General features: G+C 40.1%; 1 protein-coding gene across 2 annotated transcripts in view; it reads left to right on the forward strand.

The window, feature by feature from the left end:
- Nucleotides 1–10812, forward strand: part of sema6a (sema domain, transmembrane domain (TM), and cytoplasmic domain, (semaphorin) 6A) — a 103872-nt gene extending 93060 nt beyond the window's left edge. For both annotated transcript variants that reach the window (XM_084946597.1, XM_084946598.1), the window contains one exon: nucleotides 6425–10812. In XM_084946597.1, coding sequence (XP_084802723.1) covers nucleotides 6425–7587 — 1163 coding nt within the window. In that variant the 3' untranslated portion in view covers nucleotides 7588–10812. The remainder of the gene's footprint in view (nucleotides 1–6424) is intronic.
- The last annotated feature ends 5973 nt before the right edge of the window (nucleotides 10813–16785 follow it).

Genomic DNA, 16785 nt, shown 5'->3' on the forward strand with positions numbered 1-16785 from the left:
CATAATTATCTGATGAAATGTTTTGCTCTCTCGTGTAGTACCATTAAGTATTGGTTTACCACACTGATTCAGAAGAGGAAACAGGACGAAGAAAACTTCTTTTTGGATTTAATGTATTTCTTGTACAGCATTAAATTTTTATTTTTATTTTTTTATTTTTAATGTTACAAAACAACTGTACTTTTCTAGCGGTATGCTTTCCCTCAGTGTCAGGTTTTCACATTAATAGCTGTTGTCATCTGACAGCTGCTCTGCAAGGGTTATTTTCAGCTGCAGGCAGCTCTCTGACACCTGTGTGCCAAGGTGAGGCTGCTATGATAGAAGGAGAGTATGACCCTGCTCAGACAGGATTGCAGCACAATTCTTTCTATGACAGAAAGTCTTGAATTTGACTTCATCTCAGTTGCTGGAAAGCAGTTGACTGAACATCTCACCGTAGTTACTGGGGATGCCCTGTCAATCTTAAATGTTAGCTTTACTTTCACCAGGAAAAATGTTCAATTATGCAGCAGAGAAAATAGCACGTTTGTTTACAGTCAAACAATTGTTCCAAACATTACTGTATTGCACTCTATTTTATTAATTTTAATGATGCATAAGGATGGCTTTAACCATTGATTTGTCTTTATATTAGCTTTACAATTCATTCAAAAACAACTAGTGCTAAATAGATGAAGAGGGCATAGTCATAATCTCGAATGTGACCAGTTATGATCACATTTCACCATGTAGCTGCGTTTCTTTTGCAACCTGTGAGCAACAAAAAAAGATAAAAGATTATTTTCTTGGTTGTGTGATTATTATGGATATGGCTCTTGTTTCAGAATGCCCTCTTTTGTAGGTGAGCCAAGAGGTTTTGAGGTAATAGAGGCTTAGACTTAGTTTACCACGAACTCTGCTCACTGTCAGATAATGCACTTGGCTCCTGAAGTTTTTAAGGAGCCTATGAGGTTTAGCAGATTTGGAAATTTAATGTTAGTAGTTTCATATGTCCTTGCAGTTGAATGATAGGATTAAGGTTAATCCTGTAAAGTAGGATGATAGGATTTAAGTTAAAAGTTTATGGAGTGGCCCTTTAGGGCAGGCTGAATGTCTGTGTGTGTGGCAAAGACTAAAAAAATTTTTAATTAAATGTTCCCACAACCCATGTTCCTGTCATTCCAACACCTTCGCAATTAAGTAGTGGATTTCGGTTCAGTGTTTCTTACTGGTCAAAGATTGGGCTGGATCTTTGTGAAGCAGATGAATTATTCGCAGCTCATTGTGAATCATAATAGAAACAGCGAACTGGATGCGTTCCCAGCATTACGCACTTCCCGGACTGACGTCAAGCCATAAGCCATAATTTCCTCCACTGATTAGCTTATTGTTCTCTCAAACTGCTTTTGTTTAAAACACACATTCGCTGCTTACTTTTCCACTTTTATGTTTTGGTTACGCTTTTTAATAAGTCCCCCTAACCGTTGACGGTTCGTACAAGAGCTTTGCTTTGTCTCTCGCCCATGTGAGACTGAATCTCATATCACTGCGGCTCATCCCTTTGTGCTCTTGAAGCTTGTCTAACCCACATTCAGCTGTCATTATTATACTTTGAACTGGATTTAAACAGTTACGTTCACGTTGTCCATGAGTGAGCCCTCATCAAGTAGATACAAGCCGAGGCTTTGTTCTCTTGTTGAGCACTAAAACATTTCTAAACAATTACCAATGGCTGCCTTTATGGATTCAATGAAATGCAATGCGTATTAGCACACACATAGCATTCCAGTGATACACAGAAGTCATTTTCTGCAGCCCACATGGTGAAATACACTTCGGTGGGTCACCAGCTGTATTACAGTGACTCATCGAGATTGAATATTAATTGAAAGAACTTGAGATTATAGACACGAATGCACACATAATTTAAAAGTCTACACTGTTTAAATAGTGACAAGCTGTTTTAACAGTTGCACTTAAACTCTAATGTGAGGGACCTTTTTGCGTTCAGTATATCAGCATGTAAAAATCTATCACCCAGTAATCCGAACGGGAGCGCTGTCAAGTCAAGGCATCAAATAGCTGATGAAAAATGGGATGTTTAATTTATGCTGATATCTTGTGACTATTAAATATTACAGTTTGTATGCAGGGAGTTGGATAGGTTAGTACATCAATGTTAATACCTCAGGTGCTGAATAACATAATTAGGGGTTTAATTATATCTTAACTCGCTCATCAGTATGCATTGCTCCGACTCAGGATTGTCTGATGAATGCTTTAATATTGAATAACACCATTAATGCAAGTGGCTCTTAACCCAAACATACACAAGACTTAATGGGATAATTTGCTAACAGGGAATTTAAATAGAAGTTAATGAATTGTTGTCACCATCCAAATACCAGTGTCCTTTTTAAAAGATGACAACAAACTGGTTCCTAATGAAAAAATAGGGCGTTTTTCGAGCTCTCGCGTCAGAGTAAATAAATGCACACCACTTAACATTATCTGCTTTTTCATCCTTCCTTCTGTCTGTAGTCGGTAAGGTCCACTGTTTCATCTTTCGCCGAGTGAAGCATAGTAAGTAGCAGTTAAGTCCAATTAAGATTTTTATCATTTTGCAGACAATGTCTTTATGCAGTCGCTCGCAGCCAGAGGTTAGTGCCCTCTCTGTAACCCCTCTGTGATTTTTAACTACCTTTGAAGTTTTCTTTACAACAACACAAAGACAAGCTCTGTGGGCTTAAGTCAGTTGGTGCGTCTCAAAAGATTAAAAGAGTGGAAGAGCATCTGTGTGTGTCAGACAGATAGAGAGAGCATTCACAAGTTCCAGTCACAATAGATTACAATGTTTCTGATTTATAAGTAAGCGTTGCCGACCCGGCCTGTTTTGACAGCAAGACATATCTGAGTATCTGAGATATGTGTTTAATATCTGAATGTTGAGGCTCGAGGCGGTGTGAAATTCAAATCAATTCATCCGCTGAGAGAAGTGTTGAACTGCAGGATGCCTTATGATGCATTCTGGGGGCGAGGCAAGAGCGAAACCAGAAGATTATAAGTCACTGTATAGTCAGAACCTCAACAAGATGAGACTAAAGCGGAAAATCTGTGAGTTTTAGCAACACTTTGATACTTTTCAAGGTCAAGTAGTGGAAGTTTTAGAAAGTTTACAAAGATCACAAATGATCAGAAATGAGCGGCATAGCCATCTTGATTCAAAACCCTGAGGTCCCGTTATTCAACTGAGACGGCCTTGGTGTCCTCTGTGGCAACTTTCATCCTCTTTGATGTTAAGATGAGAAACAATTCCTCACTTGAAAGATGGAAGTCTTCAAAGTTTAGCTTTTTTTTTTCTTTGTGTTTTACCCGAGGCCTTGGGCTAAGTACCTTCTGGAAATGTCTGCGTGTGCAGGAGAAGTGAGTGATGGAGGAAGGAGAGGAGAAAAAGAATAAAAGCTTCAAAAGAAAAAAAAAAAGGAGCCTTACAGGGCAGGTTAAATAGGGTTTTAACTTTAGCTCACACACCCAAAAGAGAAGACAAAGATCCAGCTCCACAGTTCACCTCCTTCACCAGAATGGACAACCACTTGGCTCTGCCGCCCTCCGGCTTTGTTATTCAATATGAAGTCCAAACGCTCAATCGCAGAAAGTTAACCTTTAGCAGTAATAAATTCTCTGTCATGAAAATTCATAACAGTTTTGATTTCCTCTTTTCAGCTTCAGTGTGAGCTCCACAGACAGAGACATATGAAAGTATTTACTTTTAACAAGGATTATGGAAAAACGAGAGATTTGCTAATGTATTTGTTTATGCTTGCACTTTTATTTTCCTACATAACTGTCCTTTGGAGATTTCCAGGTCTCCTGATCTCAAGTGAAACTGAATTCCTTTTACATCCCTTCCGTGTGCGCTGAAATATGTAACCCAGCAACTCTCAAAGAGCAGCCAGCCCCCACCGCCGCTGTTGTTTCTGCTAAAGGGTGATAACTAAGAAAGATCACAAGGTTGTAATTACAGCCTTCCCGGTCTCCACTGAATTGAACACTTCCCATATGGAGGCTGAACGGTGTGAAAGAAAAAGAAAGTCAAAAAAGTGATTCATTGTTTCTGCAAAGGAGAGAAGTAGCAGAAAGTGTGAATGAAAGACCTAAGTGAGGACAGTGGAAAGTCAAAGTTAAAGATAGCAGTGCAGAAAAGTATCTCTCTCGTTCTCAGATGTTACAGGATGAGATGGGAAGCAGATGTTTCATCAGACAGGCCGGCCATTTGATCACGCAAGTTCGCAGCGTAACACTCGTCGAACGTGGATGCTTCGCTGCAGATAACGCTCATCACTTCTCACACTATCCACACGGCTGAGCGTGTCCTCGATAAGGAAAGATTTTGGCCGGGAAAGATGCTTTTTTAAACCTTTTGTTTAACTTTTAGTGAGTTATGGCTGTGCTGCATGTTGTCAGCACTCTATTAAGGAGAAAAGTGAAGTTTTGTTTTTACAATAAATGAGGAATGATCTGGGTAAATGTAAGTGTCCTATCTTATCCAGGTTGAGCTTCAAAGTCCAGACAGAGACTAAAGAGTGCTTAACTCCGGCTTGGAAAAAGGGGCTTTAACTCATGTTGTTGGGCTAATGAAGTATGACTGCAGCGAGTGAGATTATGGATGTTAGTTTAAGACAGTGTGGATTTCAGATCCATGAGAAAAGATTACCATGCTTTCTCTGTGTCTGTGTTATGTCTCACTGAGGAAATGCAGAAAGAAGATACTCTCCAAGTACATCCTCAGTGACACCGCTGAGCTGAAAAGCCAAACATGATTAACCAGCTCCTTCAGGATTTCGGAGAATTATTGGAACTAATGTTTGTTCTGTGGAAACTGCTTTTGAAAAATTACAGGGCAAATTGAAAAAATTGCAAGGAAGATGAAGAAAGTGATTCGTGAAGACGGCAAACTGTAAAAGGACGAAATTACTTGTTGCTTGTTGACAACTGTTGTTCAGCTTGCCTGTGAACAAATGTTTATATTCATGCAGCCACTGTATATTTCATTATCTGCAATAATACCTGAGGCAGTCCTGTTCCTTGCACAGCGTGTCGCTGTTCCAAATTGCAAAAACTGAATTTCAAAATATCAGAAAATAAAGATTAACAAGACAGAGTCTGAAGTTGGCAGCGGAAATATTTTATTAATGCACTTCAGTAAGAGCAATCTCAAAGAAGTGAAACAAAAGGAACAAAAAACAAATTTTCATCCAATGTTTCCACCTGTAGCTGGATTAGTAGTAAATGAAAATGTCTGATTTGTAAAAGCTGTTGTACAAATCATATCACCCACCTACTGCTTATTTTAGAACACCGATTCATTGTAAACAAACCTCCTCTGTACAGGAAAGACTCACGGATATCAGCTTAAATTACTTCACATACATTCCAGCTTGTTTTGGATTTTTTTTCCAGCATTTTGGGGTAAAGATTCCTCAGGAATCTATATATGCCTTACACATGTGAAACTGAGTCACGTTGCGGAGACGAGCGATGCCCCTGCTGTAGCCCCTTTACACGATAGAGCCCACCTGCCTAATCCTCTATCTGTGGTAACTGATCTGTACGGGCCACAGGTCATGTGTGAAGGCATTATAAATCTCTCGGCTGTGGACCGGTGTGTTTAACCCAAAGAATAGTGTGCTGCATTAGATGTCTGCATTCATCCACAGGCTGCAGGCTATCATCTTTGAGCATGCATGTGTGGGAGGTGCATGTGTCCACGCTCGTGTGTGCGTGCGTGCAGTCTGTTGTTGACCCTGTTTTATTAAATACAACCAGCTTCCTTTATTGAATTATCTTTTATTTGGCCGTATCACAGTGCGTCTTTGCCAGTCTTTGAAAGTGGCGCTTTCATAAGACACTGATGACACAGCTCATTGGATTTAGCGCCTAATCAGAGGCTTTTTAATGTATTCGCTGTGATTCATGAGATTGGATCCAAGCTTTATGAAAAGTCTTCCATTTGCATCTATGAGAAGAAAGGGCTCGGGTATTTCAGGTTCCTTTATCGGAGCTCATATCTTTTTTCATTTCAGCAGAAGGTTTTATCTGGGATTTAAAATGTGAATCATAATCACCCCTCCAAAACACATTTTCACTCTGAGATTGGATTTTGGGGGAAACATTGAATCTTGATACTTGAAGCTACAATTTTGAATAGATGTTTCCTATGATGGAATAAATCCTTCTGCATTTGCATGTTTTTCGTAAAATTATTTAAACCGTTAATCTTTTTGCCCAGAAGATATCTTAATTATTGTAACTGTTTTTTATTTTTTGCTTCATCCTTTAAGAAGAATCTTTTCCAGCATCTCTTTTATTTTCTTTGAAACAATTGGCTTCAAAGCATCTCTTTTTAGTCTGCCTGTCTGAATGTCATCTCTGTGTCTCTCTGCAGGCGTGATCCGTGAGAGCTACCAGAAGGGTCGTGACCAGCTGGTTCCTGTAACCCTCTTGGCCATCGCCGTTATCCTAGCATTTGCCATGGGCGCCATCTTTTCTGGCATCATTGTCTACTGCGTCTGTGACCATCGTCGTCGAGACATGGACCTGACGGGCCGTAAAGAAAAGGACAGCCACCACCTCCACTCCCGCCGGGGATCCATGAACAGCGTAACCAAGCTGACGGGTCTGTTTGAGACGCAGGCCAAAGAAGGTCGCCCCGAGGCAATTCTCACACCTTTGATGCACAATGGAAGACTGACGCCAAATGGGAAGATGCTCATAAAAGCAGACCAACACCACCTGGACCTTGCAGCTCTGCCAACGCCTGAATCCACCCCTATGCAGCCGCGTCGTAAGCCCAGCCGGGGAAGCCGTGAGTGGGAGAGAAACCAGAACCTCATCAACGCGTGCACCAAGGACATGCCACCAATGGGGTCGCCTGTTATCTCTACCGACCTGCCGCTGAGGGCCTCACCGGGGCACATCCCTAGCGTTGTAGTCTTACCTTTGCAGCAGCATCAGCACCAGCTTCAGCCTCATCTGCAACAGCACCAGCAGTCCTACCAACATGAGTATGTGGAGCAGCCCCATCACAGTGATATGAGCATGGGCCACGGTGTAATGGACGACCAGGGGGCCACCCTGGAGTACAAGACAAGCAAGAGCCCGTGCCACAACCTCAACATGGCTGATCCAGATGCGGTGCTGCCACCTCGTGTGCCCCAGCGGGAGGCCTCTCTCACCATCCCACCTGCTGTCCCACAGATGGGCAAACGCCTGGAGGTCCACTCGTCAGTCTACGGGCTTCGGAAAGGATCAGCATCTGGTGCTTGTGGATCCTCCGCCCTCAAGAAACACAACACCAACTCCTCTAACTCCTCCCATTTGGCGAGACATCACAGCTTCAACCGTGTTGAGACTCCACCACCTGCACCTCAGAGGGTGGACTCCATACAAATGACAGCACAGGGCATATCTCTGTCAAGGCAGCCTGGAATGAGCTCCTACGGATCACTGCCTCGAACGGGCGTCAAATATCTCAAGCCTGATGTCCCCCCCAAACCCTCTGTAGTCTCGCTCTCCACAAAAGTCAAGTCCAGTGACTCTGGCACATAGTTAGGTTGTTAGCCTGTCGGTCCAATGTGAACAGACAGTAGTGAAAGGCGTTTTCTGGCAGAGAGAAAAAACAGGGAATACTGTACAACTTGCATCTCCTTTTTGTGTTTTTGTTTGTTTTTTGGTGTACAGTACAGTGGAAATGCAACACAGTTTTTTTTCTTAAAGAAAACATTTTCTTTTTATATAAATATGTAAATATTATACCATGGTTGTTGTCGGTTGTGGCAGTCATCGAGCTCATGCTCTGGCTGGCTCACAGCTCCTCTGTAAACACACATGGGAACATGTGCTACTGAAAAAGAAGATGATGCTTGTCCTGAATATTTCATCCATTGGCACCCTGTAGCATTCAAGACAGTGGCTCTCTTGTTTGTGGTGTCTTTGTTTACTGAGACTTGATTCGATACTTCGTCATGCTGGTAAAAGCACATACGAAGACGTCACAAGGGGGTTGGAGAATAATTGTTGTACAATACCTTGAGGACAGGAGGATCTGAGCAAACAAGCACTCAGAGAGAACGAGTTCGGACTGAAAGGACAGACAGCTGCCTGAGTTCTGGCGGAAACTGTGAAAAGACTCTCAGTGTTACAGCAATCAAGTCCTGCCTGGGCATGATTGAAAGCCTGGGCCAGAAGAATCTTCTACTGTACTGGTGACTGAATAACACATGACTGTTAATACTAATAGCTTGTTGTATTTATTTTTATTAAGTGCTTTTGAAAAACAAACAGACTGACTTTCTAGGCTTGGAGAGAAAGAGGACAAAGAAGAGATCTTTTAATATTAATTAATCAAGAGTGAGGAAGAAAATATTTAAAGTCATTAAACTGGAGCCAGTAGAACTTTCTTAATGACTAAAGTTCAACTAGGTCTTACTGTGTGCTCAGTGGGACCTGCAGCTTGAGAATATACGTGACCTCTGTGACGACGAGGAGATATTTATTTAAACTGTGCCAGACCAGGACTTTTACTTTTATGGACCAGAATCTCCTTTGTTTTAGACCAATCATTTAAGAAAAAAAAAAGAAAGAAATCCTGAATCTCACCCTTTCACTCCTGCAATCAGCACTGTGGTTTTGTGTGAGTCCCAAACATTTGTCCTGATTGGTTGCTGGCTTACTGGTGCCATCAAAGCTCACTGTTGCATGTTGCAAATATAAGAGAAGCAGCTGCAGCAACCGCACGAGGGGGATCTGCATACAAAAGGAAGCTGTAAGTGAGGCTGCAAGAAAACGAGCGGTGCCTCCATCTTGGAACGTATCGTCTTTTCTAGCGGCGGCACGCGGAAGAACGGGCGAAAAAAAAGGAAATTATAGGAACATCTGTCTTGCCTGCTTCTTTTTCCACATGTAAATTTGTGCCTTACACCCTGAAGTAGTGACAATGTTTTCTTTAATAGCTGTTAACTCTGTCTCCTTGTTGTATTTTTTTATTTTCTTTTTTTTCTTATGTCATGATATTTCCCTTGTTTGATAAAAATGCAATTAAAGAATGTAGGTGTTATTGTTGTAATTCTGGTCCCTAGACAAAACACACTTACAGACCAGAGGGAACAGAGGAAGGAGCAATTCCTTTCTTCATTCACACTCTCTCTCTCTCTCTCTCTCTCTCTGGCACACACACATAAAGACACGCACACATACACACACACACTCATCTTTGTGATTCATTTCTGATTGTGCCATTAATGCGCTTAAAACGACCCTTTATGTTGTGCTGGCAGTGTCGATAAAGACTTTGTGAGTGTTTTTGATTTCCTGTTTTATACAAAGTCCTGGTATTTGTTTTTACTTGTTTTTGGTGTTCGTTTGGAGTGATGGTTAATTGGTTAACGGAACAATTAACATTTGTTGCTTCAGGAGGCCAACGTAGGTGTATCTTCCCTTGGTGCACTGCGATAGCACCATAGCAAGCGTACAGTACGAGATACACGTGAACACCCAGCGTACTAACACGAGTCGAGGCTCCTTGCGCGCATTGAAACGTTCATTTGTTAGACGGTTGCATAAACAGGCTGGTTCCTGTGGAAAAGAAAAAAAAGATGACATTTTGAAACAACACTATTAAAAACTGTACTTTATTTAACCCCCTTTTTGTAAGCGAACACAGTTTGGGAAGTTTAGAGATTTTTTTTTAAATTTTGCCTCACTAACTCTCGTTATTAAAGCCTTGTGAATGGCTGAGAGTTTAACTAATCAGATGATTTCACTTCCTTTTTACTTGAGGGTTTTTATGGATCACCCCACACTGAAACACTTAAGTCATTGGAGCACTCCCTTAGTGTTGTATGTGTAGATAGGTTAAAGTTTTCTCGATATCAATATTCTTTCTGGAGGAAAGCCAAGAGTGTCTCAGTCCACAGCTCGAATAAGACTGACATGCAGGATCTGGGACCTGACTAATGTGTACATAGATGCTCGAAGGGAATGGTTGCACGTGACGAGGTCATGGGCAATGGATTAGTTCAAAATATGAACCAAGAGGAACGCGTCCCATCTAAAACATGGTCTGGGATAAAGCTGCAGCAGTTATAGCATCGATTAACTTGAAGCGAGGACCTTCAAAGTTCAGATAAGCATAGACGTGTGTTCACTCCAGACTTTCATAAAACTACTTTGCTTTAAATCAGTGTCTGAACACCTTATTTACACCCTCTGGTGCACTGAGTGCATGAACCAGCAACATTCCCACGCCTGGAGTAAGGCTTATCCTCAGCTGAGGATTTCTGGTTTTGAAATGCTCAGTTGCGTTGTCTCCCACCTGGATGAATTGTCATGTCCACACTGAATGTGAACAAGAGAACCTGTCTAGGTTTGAAGGTTAAATGTCCACATCCTGTGTAGACAAGTACTTTTGGCTGTGGGTGCATTTATGATTCAGCAACATCAAGTGTTTTGATATTAGAGAAAAGTTGAGCGTTTTAAAGGCTGAAGGCTGCTGTGGACAGTGAGGTTCTTTGGTGTGTGCCTTTTTGTCTTTCACCCTTGTTATAATACACTGCTGTTAGATGCAAATCTACTCTCTTCTCAACTTCTCAAACTTTTGAACTTTGTAAGCTTGTAAAATATCGTGACGTCACAAAGTTTTTTGCCCTACTCTCTCCACTTCCTTAACATCTGATTCACAGCTTAATGTATGTTGTAAAGAAAAAAAAGAACTCTTTAATTTAATGCAAAATGTAATAAAAAAAAAAAAAAAGAAAATAAAATTCTTGTCATGAAGACTGTGATATGTCCTTGACTCTTTCCACTTATTTCCTAGCCTGAGGTTATCTTTATTCTGGGAACATCTTTTGTTGCTGGATTTTGTGCAACACTGTCTGGGGAAAACCAAGCCTTGGTTTTGCCCAGGATTTAAACGTTCTTTTGATAGAAGATCCCTTTTAAGAAAATATTATACTTTTATGACCTGAAGTACACTATTCTATTTTTGCTTGTAATACCACCACCAACCCCTTGAGATCTGACAAACATTTCCTACAAAGCAAGCGTGAGCTGATAAAAGGAAACTTAAATTTAAGTAGTTCTCAACTTCATTATAGATAAGTGAAAAAAGAGAAAGGTTATGAGCAGAGGGAAGAAGCCTGTACTCCATTTCTATGGTTGATCATGTTGGTTAAATGAAGCAGGCAGCTTGATGGACTGAAAGCAGATTTCTGTATGCACGTTGGTACTCTGAGCACTCCAAATGACCTTTTAACCTAGAAGGAGCTCAGCCCATTATACTTTTGGTGTAATCCATTTGATGCCATACAGGCAATCAACAAAATTCTTCACAGATGTTCTGAAGGCAAATGAAATAGAGATTTCTTTCACTTCCATTCATAAACCTTGCAAGTTTTGTGTACGTGGACTTTTAAGTGAACTCAATTCAATCCCTTCTCGAGGGCAGAGTCAGATGGCTCGACTTTGGAAACGCAGATAAAAGCATTACCTGTTAACTTCTCAAAATGACAGTAATCAATATTGTTATCAAATGACTATGAGAGGCAGGTGGACACTAGAGATTAACCCACAGAGAGTGATCCCCCAAATCCATTCACAGTATCCCATCAGCCCACAGAGTACTACAATGTCTTGGAGTTACTACTAAAAAAAAAGAAGTAATATATTACACATTACTTATTACCTCTCTTTAAAACAATGTGGTATATTACTTAATGACTCAATGAAAAAAATAATTTGTTACACTACTTGTTACATTAATTTCATATATTGCTCTGTAACATGACCTATAATGCATTGTTACATAATTAGTAGTTAATAATATCAAGCTAATGCCTAATGGTTCAGCGGGAAGTCTATCTGTAACTTACAACATATGCAGAAATCCTTCTTAACCCTACGCTGTAACCCTCAGCACAACCTGACGTGCACTTCTCAAGAAATGTAACTAAACGTGAGGTCAGCGCAGCAACGACTCTGACTGGCGTAGAAGAGGGTTGCAGGCTTAACAGGGGTTTCCAGTTACTTCGTAAGTTACGACATAAATAATGACACAAATCTTCATCATAACAAAGAACATTCAAGATTTTTGTTCTAGTGTTTTATTTTTTGCTTCTAGTGCTTAAGGTTGAACACAAAAGTCAACAACACAAGGAAAAGTTTATCCTTACAAAGAGTCGAGTTCGAGTCAGCAGAATGTTTCCGTTTTGGACACCGATTGCATTTTACATCACACTCTTGTCCTTTTGTACAATAACGATAAATTTGATTTCCACATCTCCAGTCCTCAGAGGTTGTGGACGACATCATCATTTTCTTCACCATGAACTAACATCAGCTGTTTGTAGTGCAGGAAAAAAGAGTCACGTTTGATGTTTTTATTGTTTTTTTCCTATCATACCATCATTCAGATAATTGAAGAACCATAATAATGGAAGTAAGAACATAATTCTATCTCCAGTGTAATTACAGTATTCAGTACAGTTACATTACCACGTTACTGAAAAATATAATGTGATTTCAGTAATGCTGTACTTTTGAATGCACTGACTTTAATTTGTGTTTTTTTCAGGCACATATCTTGTTTTATCAACAGCACTAAAAACTAACATTTTCCATTTTCTTAGCACAGAACTCTTTTTTTTTTCAAACCAATATAAAAAGAGGCGAAATAATGGACTTGCATTTATCAAGTGTACATGAACACTGTGAACTATATTGTCTTGCAATTTTGAATAAGACTCAAACATGATTCCCAAGATTCTAACACGTGTTATGTTTTATGCTGTCATGATTTTTCACAGTGTCTCTCTGGTTCCCTGAAGGTTCTCTTTATTGAGTTAAATAATGTTTAAGGGCATGCTTAATTCAAGCCATCACTCAGTAGTATCAGGTGGGTGATTTGTGTAAGAGATTATTGTTTTTCGGTGCATGAGAATGAATCAAGGCATTAGATGAGCCTTCTTAGGTTTCACATAAAAGGAGACAAAGGAGAAAACCACAGTTCAAAACTTCACCTCAAATTCCCCTACTGACAGTCAGTCTGACCTTATAATACCTGCAGTATAACTTTCATTAGATTCCTCACTCACAGATCATGAAAACAAATCTCATTACCTGCAGATGATCACTGCTGACTAACACTGACCAGAAAAGCTCCCATTTCAAATAAGGGTCTCCAGTTTCGCACTCTAGCACTTTTTTCTTACTGCTTTGTCATGAAATGTGGCTTTGGCATGTAGTTTGACACTGTGCCTTTGATCTTGAGGTGAGTCACGAGTCTCAATCATTGGTATAAGTCAGCCTTTGCATGGAGATCAGATAACCAGGATGCGGTGCAGCTAATGAGGCCTGTCGCTGCCTTCACAATGCTGCACTGTGAAGTTTCCTTTCAGGCACCCCTGTGTTGTTGCACTACTCAGAGATCAAGATTCAGATATTCACCACTAAGTCTTCTCTAACATGACAAGCACACAATTGTATCTAATGATGACTAGTGTGAGCTGGTATTTTCACAGAGCTAGTCAGAGTGTACTTCAAAGGTTAACTTTCAAGGAGTCAAAACTGGGGTATGGTTGAGGGGCAGATTGATGGTGAGAGATAAAGACAGCAAGTAATGCCTAACACTGTGATCAGCAGGACACACAAGCAGTATATTTTATATATTATAGAATCATGGAAAAATATGGAGCTCTGTGATATATTGGTTACCTGTCCAGCGTCTACCCCGTCTTGTCACCCTACAGCAGCTGGGATAGGATCCAGCTCCCTCAGAACCCTCAATTGGATAAGCAGGAGAAAATGGACGGATGGACAGAGGAAAGAAAGAAAATGTTGTTTCCTTTCAAATAATTAAGAATCATTTTAATGCATTCAGAGTTTTTTCTATGGAACCTGCAACATAAGTGGATGAGACAACAGTTAGTTTTATCTGTCACTCCTGTAGATCTCCATTGTAGTTGCAAGATGAATAGACAATAAAGTGCCTATTATCTGTGATTATTGACAACAGATTCTTTAATAGAACTTATTTTATAATAAGTTTTGAAAATATCAATTCAAGTCATGAATAGAAAATTAGCATGAATATTACCAAAGAGCGTGTTGTTTATACGTTTATACTACTATACTTCTTCTTCTTCTTCTTTTTTTTTTTTTACTAAAGGAGTCATGGTGTAGGGCACCTCTGTACTGGCTTCACGTTTAAGACCCTGCAGCTACATCCATCTTTTTAAGCCTGCAGCTTATCGGGAGGTCTCTTGTAATTTAGTTATTTCTTCCACCTCAGAACAATTTTCAGACAATTTTTTTTTCTAAATCCATGACATCTAGAAAAAGTTCTTCAAGGCTTTGTTACATCTAAACTGTGCTACTTTAAACGACTGTGAACTGGAACTGATGAATCGTCTTTTCCTTTGTTTACAATTAGTCCAAACGCTGCAGGCACGTTACTGACTGGGAAAATAAAAGCTGACCAGAATACTCCTGTGTTAGCAGCTTTGCACCATACTCTGTGTCTTATAGAATCCAGAAAAAAGTGACAACATTTATTTTTTACTTAAATGCTCTTTCATCTCCATATACCAGTCAAAAGTTTTAGAAAACTCTATTTTTTCCAGTTATTTATTGCAATTCACATTTGAAGTCCAATGAATAGCTTGAAATGGTAAAAAGGTAAGCGGTGAACTGCCAGAGTTTAAAAAAAAACTGTAAGGTTACTCAAAACTGAAAAATAATGTACATTTCAGAATTATACAAAAAGGCCTTTTCAGGGAACACAAACTGGGTTAACAATTTAAAGCTGTTCTGCAGCAGTGGAGGTTGATCAAGCCTTGAAAGCTGGTGCTACTAATTCCTACAGGTGTTCCAATTTCTTTGGACTACTTACAACCCCTCTGTCTGCATAAAAAAAAGTGTTGGAGCACACTGTGATACCATACCCTCGTAGTGTGTTGCTACAAAAATGGTGAGAAAAAGCTATTAACAATGGTAGAGAGACAGACCATCATAACACTTACAAATGTAGGTTTTTCCTGCAGAGAAATTGCAAAGAAAGTCAAGGTGTCAGTGAGTACAGTTTCTTTCACCATCAAAAGGCACTCAGGAACTGGGGCAAACTCTGGGAGGAAGAGGTCTGGCAGACCCAAAGATCAGAGGACAAGTTTCTGAGAGTAAACAGCTTGCGTGATAGGTGGCTCACAGGACAACAGCTTCAAGGATGTCGTAGTAAGCAAGTCTTAGTTTTAACTGTGAAGCGAAGACTTTGAGTTGGAGCAAGAAAGCCATCGTTAAGACGTCAGAATAAGACAGAGAGGCTTGCCTGGGCCATGAAACACCATCACTGGGCTACCGAAGACTGGAAGAAGGTATTATGGACTGATGAATCAAAAAATTAAATCTTTGGTTTCATCACTCAGGATCTTTGTACGCCATCCAGTAGGTGAAAGGATGCCTCCACAGTGTGTGGCATGAACTGTCAAACACTGAGGAGGAAGTGTGATGGTCTGGGGCTGTTTTGCTGGATCCAGGGTCGGTGACTTGTACAGAGTGAGAGGCACCATGAACCAAAACAGCTACTGCAGCATTCTGCAGCGCCATACACCCTCTGGTATGCAGCTAGTTGGTCAGGGATTCATCCTACTGCAAGATAATGGCCCAAAACATTAGTCCAAACTATGCCAGAACTACCTCAAGAAAAAAGAACAAGAAGTCAAGCTTGAAAACATGGAGTCTTCCACAGTCTCCAGACTTAAACCCCATCGAGTTGGTTTGGGATGAACTGGGCAGAAGAGTGAAAGCAAAGCAACCTACAAGTGCCACACATTAATGGAAGCGTCTGTGACAGATAACTCTTTAAGAAATATTTGGTTTATATTGTAGAAAGAATGCTACAGGTGTGTTCAGCCGTTATATCTGCCAAAGGTGGCTACTTTGATGAGTCAAAAGTTTAGAATACATTCTGGTCTATAAAGTGATTTTATGATTTTTTTTTTTTTTTTAACTCAAATTGCTTATTTGTACTATGTTTTAATGTCAGGGTGCAAAGAGGCATTAGACTGCATAACTTTCAATAAAAAACTGTAAAAATTGGGGTGTTATCTAAAATTTTTGACCAATAGTGTGGTTGACATGGTGCATCCTTATATACCCTCTAGATCATTAAGGTTTGCATGCCAATAACTTTTGACCATCCCACAACTGAAGCTTATAACAAAAAATGGGACGAATTTTCGCCAAGACCCTGGAATGATCTCAGAAGTGGTCTGAGACATGCTGCTGATCTCTGCTGATCGAGGTTGATCGAGATGGTTTGTTGTTGTGTTATTTGTGCAAGTAGTATGAATGGGGGTTGAGAGAGTCATCTGGAAAACCTTCTTTTTCTTATTGGGAAACACTTTGGTTTAAAATGTGCTACATAACTCAATTTACTTAATTATTTGACTGTATTTAGTTTAAACTGCATGTTTCTAATTAATATAACTTTGACTGTGGATGCCAGAGAGATTCTATTTAAATCACTCAATGATTAGCTGCTTGGGAAATACCACATGCTGTAAATCTTTCTGGTTTAAATCTAAATGAATCAATCAAAGCTGCCTCATAACCTGACATTATGACTTGTTGATCCAGAGCTTGGTGGCTATTTTCCCCAACAGATGGCAGCCTGATGGGCTTTCAATGAGCCAACAATCCAACCTCCTACCAGCAGACCAGTAAACCAACCAACAAACCAGCCGTTAAAACCCTTCA

The sequence above is a fragment of the Perissodus microlepis genome, chromosome 12, assembly GCF_051167445.1.
Source record: "Perissodus microlepis isolate ML-2025 ecotype Zambia chromosome 12, ASM5116744v1, whole genome shotgun sequence".
Lineage (NCBI taxonomy): Eukaryota > Metazoa > Chordata > Actinopteri > Cichliformes > Cichlidae > Perissodus > Perissodus microlepis.